General features: G+C 39.1%; 1 protein-coding gene across 1 annotated transcript; it reads right to left on the bottom strand.

Moving 5' to 3' along the window:
* Positions 1 to 200: 200 nt before the first annotated feature.
* On the bottom strand, positions 201 to 11438 carry ndufa4l2a (NDUFA4 mitochondrial complex associated like 2a). Its single transcript, XM_056268477.1, has 6 exons — positions 11386 to 11438; positions 10936 to 11036; positions 7728 to 7828; positions 6575 to 6660; positions 6097 to 6157; positions 201 to 369 (listed from the first exon to the last, which is right to left on the bottom strand). Exons 1-6 carry the CDS (start codon positions 11436 to 11438, stop codon positions 313 to 315), a joined length of 459 nt encoding a protein of 152 aa, XP_056124452.1. The 3' UTR covers positions 201 to 312.
* Between the last annotated feature and the right edge of the window lie 776 nt (positions 11439 to 12214).

Here is a 12214-nt window from a genome sequence, read left to right as displayed (position 1 = left end):
GGGGGAGGTCATGTTATCTCTGCAGTTTTAGGGATTTCTGTCAAGCTTAAAGTCTAATGCACATAAACAAAAGTAACACTCCTCAGCTCTTCATTTCATGCTAATAAGTACTTCCCAGTGTGTGTTGTGAAGATATAAAAGAGTGATTTCTCTCTGAACTAGTTTGAAAACCAGTCTTTATTTCAAGTATTGCTTTTGTTTTATTTTCCTCATTCTTTTATTTTATTTATTTGTATTATTGTCTGTATTTGTACTGGTGAGGTAAAGGGCATCTGGTGATGAAAGTTGAGCCAACAGCCGTGACGCTGACTTTCAGAAGTCTGGTCCTTCCTTCTTCAGGTTTTTGTAGTCTGTGTTAATGGCCACAAACTAAAGATGGGAGAAAGAAGACATGTGTTGATTGCATGGCAGGTCGAGACAGACAGTGATGTTATATAGAGCAGTTTTAACTTGCTTCTGTATTACCATGGCTGTTTTCTGTGCAAGTTTCTAGGCTTCAGTCGTTTAGGAAGTGCAAATCAGGTGTGCTGCCTCAGATCTATAGCACATCATACATCTGACAGCAAGAACGACGGCTTGTCAACCAGTGAACATCTCACAAGCACTCAAATCAACATTTTGCCATCATTCCGATATTTTCCTTTTCATATTTTAGCAGCTGGATTGTCTGAAATAACTGCACATTCCCTTGATCATGTATTGCACAGAATGGTTGCCAAAGAGAAAGTGCTATTTGATCATATACTGTTGTACAAATTATTATTTAAAAAATAAATAAATAAATAAATAAATCTGCTTAAAATATTAAATCCAACTAACCCATTAACCTATATGAAACATGCTGATGGCATTTTGTATATTCTGTACTGTATGTTTCATTAATAAGACAGTGTACTTATAAAATGTTGACTGAAGGTTGTAAGAAAATTAGTTTTGCAAGGAAACAAGCAATTAACCTGTCCACAACACTCAGTAAAGAGTGTCACTAGCTGCGTTTCCATTACCCATATATATATACCAATTGGCTTCATCACTCTGTCTACTCTCCACCAGTAAGCTGGTGTGTGGTGAGCGTTCTGGCGCAATATGGCTGCCGTCGCATCATCCAGGTGGATGCTGCACATTGGTGGTGGTTGAGGAGATTCCCCCTTCTATGTAAAGCGCTTTGAGTGCCAAGAAAAAGCGCTATATAAATGTAATTAATTATTATTAATTATTACCCTTCAAATTGACCGAACTGAAATTGCGAATTGAAAATGCGCCCAATGGAAACCCCTCAATTTCACAAAAACTCCCATTTATCGCTAAAAAACTTTGATGGAGGTGGTTTTTAGGCAAGTCGAAAAAGGAATATTTAGCAAAATTGCATTTGTACGGAAAAGTCACATGATCTGTGTGTGGTCGGCTATCGCGCCGGCGCGACGAGCTCACTTTTTTCCTTATCAATGCAAAAGCGACTCAAATTACTCTGTTGATTTTGATCTTACAAATAAGTGTTGTACATCATTAGATCCTGTTAAGTGTCTATTTTTTTCTGTATACTCACAATAAAAACAAAGTGTTGTGCTTTTTGTCAAATAAAGAAAAATAAACATGATGCGCGTTCTGCGAAGCCATGAAAACGCCCACATCAGCTGGATAAAACATCCAGTTTAATAAGAATCTTGTGCTTTACCTCGTCTTGCTGCGCTGTGAGGAATACTATCTTAATAATCCTGGAAAGTTACCTCAGAAGTGCTGGTAGTTTCATTTCGACGGATTCAGCTGATGTAGTAAGTTTATTCTTAAGTGCTTTATTCTAATCGCGTTATTGAATAGTGTCTGTAAACTGCACAAAGACTGTTTAAATATCAATTGCGTGCAGTGTTGGGCAGTAGCGTCGCTACAAGTAGTGATTCTACTAGTAGTGACGCTACTAGTTTAACAACATTTCTCAGTAGCGTGGTGGTAGCGTCGCTGTTTTCTGAATCAAATAGCTTTTCAGTAGCGAAGCTCTTTTTTTGATTGAGTAGTGCGGTAGCGTCCACACAAGCTACATTTTCCCAAGCATTTCTAAAGCTCAAGCTCAAATCGGAAATACAACTGCTAAGTATCACTGATGCATAAAGACTATAAAAGGAATCATACATTTTCTGTGTCTCAGTGAATGAATGGCTCAGACGCGCGGATTCATTTACCACACACACACACACACACACACACACACACACACACACACACACACACACACACACACACACAACACACACTGAAGCATGCTCGCGATGTTTTCAGCCTATATGAGGACATTAATGCATGCACTTCATCTACACAGCCGCTCTGGGAGTCACTTTAGCAGCATTTTAGCTTGATTTGAGAAAAACTATCGTCATATTAAAAACAACACAGAGAGACTCAAAGGTCTACATGGCAACATGTCAAAATAAAAGGTTGGTTTAACCTTTAAAGAAAGTTTTGCTTAAATCATTAGGCCTACATTTTGAAATATGTATGATAAAATGTATTGGCCTACAAGATGTTTCCAACTCTTACTTTGAACCAATTCTGTAGAATGGCCCATATAACCCATTTGAACAGGATTTGTTTCCAGGGATGACTAAAAATGTGCTTTTGACTTTCATTTATATTTATATTTTATATATATATATATATATATATATATATATATATATATATATATATATATATATATATATATATATGTGTGTGTGTGTGTGTGTGTGTGTGTGTGTGTGTGTGTATGTATATATATTGTCCTTGCATTCTTTCTTGTGTGACACACCTGAATGAAAGGCTCATTAATATGCGGGTCTTTGTCTTCTCAACCACCTAATTATTTACAATGGGGTTGGGCCGTTCAGACCCATTCGCATATTGCTTTTCCAAACAAAAAAAAATATTTTTCACAATTTAAAAGAATCTATTGTGTTATGTGAATGATTAGAAAGGATGATTTTCAGATCATTTTGAAGCAAAAACTCTAGGCGACAACATCCATTAGTCAAAAGTCTTGTGGACACATATTTAGTAAGTGTTTTGTGGCTTTATTTCAGAAACTTTGTTTAGTTTTTTTCAATAACCATGCATAAACAATATTCTCTCAAAAATACAAACATGTACACACATGTTGCTCACATATTATGGTAGTCCTGCTTGTGCTAAATAGAGTGTAATTTCACCTGTGCCAGTAATATGTTTATAAGCAACTGAAAAAAGCACAAATGTCAGGGCATGTCAAAACATCTCAAGGACCCCAAAAACACCTCAGACCCCAGAGGGTTAAAGATGGGGCGGTGTGTTTGGACAGAAGATGAGACTGAGTTCTTTATTAAACTCATAAAAGACGAAAGTATCACAGGAATACTAGCCTGGCAAGCCAGACCTACATCAAGATGTTAGGTCTGGGAACTCACAATTGGCATACCTCAATCCGAGGGGCGCGATAAACGGTTGTCTTTCAATATCCCTATATCCCCAAAATCACCTATGGAAATCACGCGGAACCGTCACATCTCTGCCGTCATTGTTAAGCCCGCCCACCAACTCTATACACGATGTGATTGGCCTGACCAGAGTTTGGTTTTTCCAGCTCGAAAAGCCAACGGAGAGTTGCTAGACCACACTTTGCTGCCGCTTGGGTGCGTCTAGATTTCTAGGCTACAGGAATACTGGATTATAAACCACTAAGAAATGCAACAATTTATCAATACGCAGATAGGAGGGAGAAACAGCTCATATGTGCCGCTCACAAGTATTGCCATTAAAGCTTGGACACACGCCTACGTCTCCTTCCATTAACAGTAATGTCTAGTGCGGTGGCTGAGATCTACGTAAACCGACATCCATTACCATGATGTTTGGAATGACTGATCGCAAGAGGAAAAAAATGAAGGTTTAGTCGCATAATATCGGTTAATGAAAACATCATCATTTAGAAAATATCGCATATTTTTGCGCAAATCCGTAATGGAAACCAGGCTTCTGAGACACTGGCGTGTTAAACATGTCTCAGCCGGACAGAGAGGAGTTCATTCCCCACACAGGCATGTCAGTGTAGCCCTGTTGACCAGCGTTTAGCTTGATCTGAACTCTTGACTCATGCAGCACATCCGTCTCATGAAGTGTCTGATCTTTCTCTACAGTTCTCTGTTGGCTTCTACTCGAGTCCTTGTGTTGCCGCAAATTAAACCATCAGGGAAATGAGATCCACAGGAAATACCAAAACATACTGTTCTACACTGATGAAGCCACTCAGTTCAGGGATGAATCATTCTCAAAATACACATCCAGATAAACCACAACTCATTTTTTTTGGAGTCTCTTTCTTTTTCGCGAGGACAGCTATTTCTGATTCTGTAGTTAATAACTCGCACGTCTATAGATCCACAGTAACCTACAGTGCAACTGTGACTGTGACATGTTTGCAAATAAGCAATTAGAAGGTAAAATAACTCAACTTTAAACACAACTCCAAATTCATCACATTGCAAACTAAAATCCACACAATGATATTAGTACAAACTTTGACGGTAACTCTTTATAATACTGTTCCTTCATTAATGAATAACTACACAGGAACAAATGAGTAACGCACTATTAATATTCTAGTAACTACTATTAACTAACAAGAAACTCTGAGTAATGAATTAGTAAGTAATAGCCCTCAATTGAATGTGGGAGTTCACTATTAGCTAATCAATAACTACTATTTTTCATACCTCACTGAAGACTACTATATACAGGTTATAAGATAACGGTAACCCACTAGTAATGACTCAAATAAAGGAACTACTAATAATTTAGATCAGTATCTAAAGTGAAGATCATGGGAACACACTAGTAATGACTGAAGTGTTACAAATCCATCGGAAGGAATTACTATCCACAACCTTACACAAATCTCAAGAGCTAACACTGACTTCAGTCAATATTAGGGAGTTATCATGTTTTTCACGTTAGATACTGATCCAAATAATTAGCAGTTCCTTTAGAAGGATGTAGTAACACTAAAGTCATTACTAGTGGGCTACCGTTACCTTTTATTATAAATTATGCATTATTCCTGTTAATTATGAACCTGTATATAGTAGTTCTCTGGGAGGTATGAAACTATTAGTAGATTAGCTAATAGTGAACTAACACATTTAACTGAGCGCTATTACTTACTAATTTGTTAATTAGAGTTTCTTGTTATTGTTGTGGCAAAAATTCTTGTTAAACATCATCACTGCAAAAGAGACACTCGGAATCAAATGTATAAAATAAAAGTATTTATTCTCTCTTATAAGAGAATGAAAGTATTTATAAAAGTATTTATTAAAAGAGAAGTATTCATTCTATTAATTCAGGAGGAAATGGGCAGCCTTTATAGCATTTTCAAGGTCTTCGCCGGCTTCTGTCTGCCTTCTCCGATAAGAGAGCCACTGTCACGCAGGCTCATGTTTATCTCCAGACCATCATAGGCCTGAGGTCAAAGGTCATGTCCCATATGTTCCTGAAGGGTCACACCCGGCACCTCCCCAGATACCCAAGCATGACACAGCAGTTCACAAACATATCTCTTCTCAACTCTACTGATCAGTTAACATTTTTCTATTACATTAGTTAATAGTAGTTACTAGAATATTAATATTGCGTTACTCATTTGTTCCTGTGAAGGAACAGTATTATAAAGAGTTACCGCTTTGACTTGCATATCAGTATCACATTTAATAACAGAGAACAAGAATGGACACTTTACACAGACCATGATGATGCATTTCTGCAATAATTAAATGTAATGCAAATGTGTAACATTATGTTTTGTGCTATATTATTAAATTATATATAAAAGTGAGTGTTTCTCATACATATGCTGAGGGAGTGACATCCTTCTCTCTTTTGACTTCTGCTATTATCAACCTTTATATTGTTTAAGTCATGAAAGTGCAAATTCCTTTTGCTGTTGAAGCAAATGAGAAAGCTGAAAATAAAATGATATTTGTTATGTTATAGTCTCCCATGTCCCTCTGTAGGTTTAGCCTGTAATAGTTTAGTTTCACGTTCCAAACCCCCAGGGTCCGATCTGAACACGACTGATGTGATGTGCTCATGTACCTTGTACTGGTATCCGGGACTGAGCTGATTCCAGGGTTCAGGGTTACTGCTTTTGTTCCAGCTGTCAACAGCCAAACCATAAAGACATATTTCAAATAAACCACACTTTCTTAACTATCACATTTTGTATCTGACCGTGATGGCAGTCAACACTGTCAGATGTAAAATTATAATGCCTCAATTGTTTAATTTAAATTAAAAAGTTTAATTAAAATTAAATCTAGAATTCATTTTCAGCTTCACGTATTGAATTATGACACAGTTAGACATAAATTATGCTTACTCTGGGGATGAAATACCTTGTTTTGCATATCACACAGGTATTAAATTAAATGCAATAGACATTTTATGGTTTTTAATGGTAATAGGATCAAATGAATTATCTAAAATTTCAGATCCAATTGTCCCATGTCTGAAGAATCAGTTTAACGTGTATTTAAATGGCACTACTCATTACTGTATTTAATAATCTCCTTACGTGACATGAGGTCCTCTGGCAAGACGAAACAGATACAGGAACGCTCCACCCATTCCCAGACAGATGAAGAAAAACTGCGGGATGAGCTGTGGAAGATGACATGAGTTAGGGTTTGCTCTCTTGGAAAGTGTTATAAATAAAAGGTCCGGTTTGCAATCAGATAAGATCTCTATTATCATATTTTGAATCGAAATATTGTTCTCCTTTTTTTTTTTTTTTTTTACAGAATACGTTTTTTTTCCCCAGTTCCAATGATCTTAATTCAAAGTCATTTTGGTAACACTTTATATTACGACCCGAAATTACTGTGAACGTTTCTGTAATTATAGTGTACTTCCGTGTAGGTATAAGGGAACAATATGTTACGTTTTGGGTAATTAAGGGGTAAAACCAGATATAAAAGCAAATTATTTATAATGTAATTATTTTAAAACTAACAGGTACCAATTCTGTTAATATAATCCAGGCATATATTACGTCTGTTGTATATAAAAGTTTGTATCACATTTCTGGCAAAATATGTTCTTGTGCAATGTAGTTACAGGGTAATTTTGACATCTGTGGGTTGTAAATTAAACACACACATATATATATATATATATATATATATATATATATATGGCTGTATGTAAGAACAGTATGATAAAAATTTAATTTATTGGCTTTTCTTACTAAACTACGTTAAGCCAAAAAAAATTATATCTGGTTGTACCCCTTTATTACCCAAAACTTAACATATTGTTCCCTTATACCTACACGGAAGTACACTATAATTACAGAAACGTACACCGTAATTTCGGGTCGTAATATAAAGTGTTACTGCCATTTTTATTTGAAGTTTAACATTTTGAAACGTTTGAAGAGCATTCACAGTAGATGAGTGAACTAATTCTACATTGTTAGCAGTTTTTTTTAATTGCTCAGAAGTTATTAATGCCATAAAAGTGTTTAGTCCTACATGACATGTAACACTTTATTTACATATTTCAGATTATTATTGACACTTCAGGATGTATTTTAGCATTATATAAGCAACCTAATCAAATGAGCTGATTATGTTTTATTTCCTTATTAATGCTTGTTATAGATTAACAAATGTATTTTTTTTTTTTTTTTAAACAGGTAGAAAGGGAAGTTGAATTAAAATACTCACTCCAGGATGTTTCTTGACCTGATCTCGGACTTTGTGCAGCATCTTTACTGGAGAATAAGAGCAGAAGTGTGTGTGTCGCTGTGTGCGTGTCTGTGTTACAGCTGGGAGGGAGGGAGGGATGGGAGTGTGTTTGAAGAGGGAGAGAGATTGAGAGAGAGATAATTTGTAAAAAAAGACCTTTATTACAAAATAAACAGATTTACACTAAATGAGTCATGGGCAAGTACAATAAACATTTTTTTTTACAACCTCAGAAGTAAGAATGGTTACAACCACACAAAAATAGATATAAAAGTTGTTATACTGAATGTGCAAAAATATTAGTCCCCCTCAAAAACAAAACACAAAGCTGCCTTACAACACCGAGTCATCTCAAACGTTAAAAGATCTTGCATAGACTACACACACAAATCAATTAGGTTTCTTGATCTTACCATATCAGCAAAAACAAGAGTGAGATTCTCACCGGGCTCTTTTAACTCTAAAACTCAAAATAAAAAATGTCCATGGAAAACCTTTTCATTAAAACAGCTAAAATATGTTTCGAAACATCAAATAAGGGTTTCAATCTAGGACAGTGCAAAAACAAATAACAAACAAACAAAAAGAGATGATCAGAAGAAGTAACTTCAGGGTTTAAAACAGAAACATTTGTGGCAATGATTCTCCATTACATATCACCTCGGTTCTCTGCAATGCTCTCCATTGAGGTTTCTCATTATTATTCAACTCAAGTACAGAATGCCAAGGTGTATCAACACTTTCTTTTTCCAGGAAAATTGTTGTCATTGGCAGAAATGTCAATTCTGGCTCCATGTGTCAATGGTTCTTTAAGCAACCGATTAAAAGATTATATTCGTAGCATTCTCTGAATGATAAAAAGATACCACACTTTAAAAACCATTGCAATAAAAACTGCTATCTCATTAATATTCAGCTTGTTAGGCTCCATGAAAAAAGCTAAACATTCCCATCAATAACCCTGATAGTGTAGAAGAGCACATGTAACAGCTCTCCAAATAGAGTCAGATGATCCCATAAGAAGGAACTATTGAAGAAAAGCATCTGTCCTGCTTTACGAATGCATACAAACATGTCCACCTTCTGTTTTACATAAAAGTAATACACGAAGAAATCATCCAATATGGTGTATTTTGGCCAGCAGATGTGGAGGATCATACATGCCCATGTGCCAAAGGGCTCAGCATTTGTATGACATATATTGGAGCCATATATTTCCATTTGTCTAATAACCCTTTCACTTTCTATAACTCCCTCACAATTCTTCTCTGCCACCTCATTATCTCCTAAAAAAATATTAAAATTAGAGATGTCTCAAGCTGATATCAATGATCAGTATCTGGGCAAATAAGCATTTTGTTTTACTGATTTAAACAAGACATTGGTACTGTGTGGTTACAATTATGAAACTACTGATATAGACTTTTTGTATTTTATGTGTACAGTAAGCAAAATAATTGCAACAAAAAGAAAAAAAAAGTGTGCACAACACCTGCGCGACAGCTGACGTAACATAACGGCTCAGTCTTAGGATAGCCAGTACGATTAGTTAAAAAATGCTTAATCGACCCCTATACCGAGTCTTGAGATCGGCTCAGGACATCCCTAATGTGCAGGCCTATAAATATAATTACTGTAGTATTGTTATATTGGAATTACTTGTGACAGATTCCCCTTTTTACATTTGAGCCCCTGAGAAACTCTCTGAGAAGAGTTTTATACATTGGATGCATGTATGTCCTGTATACATTAGATGGATTTTAATCAATTGAATGTACCAAATTGCATCTGAAAAAAGGGGGTCATCTCATAGTCGGGGTCTAGACCTTTACATGCCAATAATACACCCGCAACAACAGGAAGCGCCAAATGCGTGTAAAATGAGTTTTTCCCCCAGGACTGAAGGATACGCCCCTGTAAACGGCCGGTGGTTTTCAGTGTCTGGGGACGGCAGGACGGCGAACACAGCGGCTCAAAAGTCCAGCTGAGGAGAGGATATGATGCAAACGTTACGCTCATGGTGATAAAGCAGTGGAGTCATCCAACAACTCTTATTAAGCAACCCAAGAAATACCGTGTCGGAGTGTAATGTTAGAAGATGGAGAGCCCGAAAAGGGTCTTAAAAATGCTAACAGTCAAAGAAAGCTTATCGTGCAGCTAAAAGCGCACGCTTCAAAGAAACTGACAGGCAAGTGTGTCAGTATAGCCATATTCTGGTCAGAATGAGTCTGATACTGCTCCATAGGGCTTTGATTATGAGGCGTGTCTTAACCAAACCAGGGAAAAAAAACCTCTGCACTCAATTGGATAGACCTACAACCAATCAGAGCAATGCAGTAAGTGACGTATGTTGAGCTACGCAAATTGTCAACAGAACTCAACTACACACGCTGGAAGAGTAAAATAATGAGTGTTGCTTCTTTTACTTGGTCCTCCATGAGTGCGACCAAAGGAGAAACCACAGCGACCACAGGGCTTTCATTGCGTCCCATCTTCTTAGCGACCATCGCAGCCAGCTGATAAATTAAACTTTTGCCGAATCCCGCAGGAAGGACATCTTTCCGATCGACAAAGGCCTTGATTGCAGTTCTCTGTTCATCTTTTAAAATGAATGTGCTGTCGATTTCTTCTTAAACAGATGCAATAGTGGGATCTCTACATCTCAGTTCTCCAGCTGCAGTCATCTCTGAGGGAAACCAGTTCAACCCAAGCGCTCTTTGATTACGTAACTGCAGATCATCTGTCCATCATCGTATAAAGCCCGCCCTGGCAATTTGATTGGCCCAACGATTTCTGAACCGATCATAATTACTCCTCAATGGATCGAGTCCAGACCGAACTTCCCGACCAAAACATGTTGTGTGCGGGGTTCGGGATCCGCCATCCCGCTGAAGGCACTGGGAATCTCCAGGTAGATGAACTTCTCCACCAGCGAGGCCCTCGTTTCTTATTCCGGCTAATTACTGACACACTTGCCTGTCAGTTTCTCAAAAGCGGCCGCTTTAATGCGGCATAATAATACAATACAATACAAATTGTATTTCGATAGCACTGCTGTTGCCGTGGCCTTCCACCATAATCAATACAACAAAAAGCAATTACATAATCATGTCACAAGGTGACAAATCTAGCGGAACTAATTTCCGCTAGGAGTGTGTTTCCCCCCGGGACGATTTCACCGGCACACCGTGCTGGTTTGCTGTTGTCTGTTGCCATGACAGCGGCAGCTGATTTAGCGGAACGAAGCCCTCAGGTTGGATGTGTATGTTCCACTTTCGCCACCAGGTCCTGTGATATGGGAGAGGAGTGTGATTGTCCTGTTTAACTTGTCCTGTCTATTTAAATAGAACGTTCCTCTGTCACCGCCTTCTCGTGTGCTGCCTGTTCAGAGGAGAGACACAGCCCAGCAGCAGCGATGCTTGCTCCGAACCACCCGCTCCAGCCGTAAGTCCTTACTTCACCGGAATAGAATTGAACCTGCACACTTGTCTCTGTCTTGGAATATACAGGGTACCCTTGTCTCTGGCTGGAGCCGTCAAGGGCGGAAAGGCACTCGGAGGACCTCACACTTGCTGCTCAGTGACGCCACGGGGGAGAGCACCTTGCACGGAGGAGACTTGCCTACCCGACCCCGTACCTGATCGGCAGCGAGTCCCCCTTCTGGACTCCATCGCCCCCTGTGCAGAACATCTGCCGAATAGCTGACGCTTGGAAGAAACTTACCTGCTACCCACCTGTCCTGTGGAGAGAGACCCGTCCTGGCCCGTGGTCCCGGCCCTGGTCTGCCCGGACCGTTGTCCGCCTGTATTACGCCGAAAAGAGCCTTCTTACCACGTTACTTACCTGCCCGCCAGACAGGCGTTCGGCTCCCTCCTCCTCTGTGGCTGCCAGTAACCCGGGCCCCCGCAGTGAACCCCTCGGCCTCCTCCTCCCTGGAAAGAGAGACGAAGCCCGTATTAAGACTTATAATTCTTGCTTTTATTCAAATAAAGATTGTTACTTTTAGAAATTCTTCTTGTCTGTCTGGTCTCTGGTACGCTCCTCGAGGTGGTCCTGGGTTTTGAGGGGTGGGCGCAGTCTGGCTTGTCCCCCCCGACCTGTGACAGATTTGGCGTAAGTCGGCAGGGTACCACCTTGAGTTGAGGGGCCAGAGATCAAGATGGCGGACGAAGAGGCACCTGTGGTGCGGCAGCCGGTCCTGCCGATCTTTATGGGAGCCCCATGGGCCCAGAAGTATGGAGGCCCAGGATCGGAAGTGAGTTTGTCGGCATGGAAGACCCAGGTTGAGTACCTGGTAGGACTCCAAGGTTTAAGTGCCCCCCAAGGAGTACAGTTTGTTTTAAATTCACTAGAGGGAGAAACGAGAAGAGAAGTGCAAGCAGCACCGGAAGCAACGAGAACCACGGTTCGGGCCATCTTTGATTTCCTTACGGAGCAATATGGAGACACTACCCCGGTTGCTGTGC

Source organism: Rhinichthys klamathensis, unplaced genomic scaffold, assembly GCF_029890125.1.
Source record: "Rhinichthys klamathensis goyatoka isolate OS25496 unplaced genomic scaffold, OSU_Roscu_1.1 h1tg000272l_1, whole genome shotgun sequence".
In the NCBI taxonomy this organism is placed as follows: Eukaryota; Metazoa; Chordata; class Actinopteri; order Cypriniformes; family Leuciscidae; genus Rhinichthys; species Rhinichthys klamathensis.
Note: the sequence above shows the minus strand (reverse complement) of the source record. Positions and strands in the feature narration are given on the sequence as shown.

Coding starts and splice junctions, on each gene's coding strand:
- ndufa4l2a (XM_056268477.1), bottom strand. CDS start 11,438: ATGTTCTGCACAGGGGGCGATGGAGTCCAGAAGGGGGACTCGCTGCCG. Junction 6,661..7,727: donor AGGTCAAGAAACATCCTGGA/GTGAGTATTTTA, acceptor CATCTTCCACAG/CTCATCCCGCAGTTTTTCTT. Junction 370..6,096: donor GTCCCGGATACCAGTACAAG/GTACATGAGCAC, acceptor TCCCATCTTTAG/TTTGTGGCCATTAACACAGA.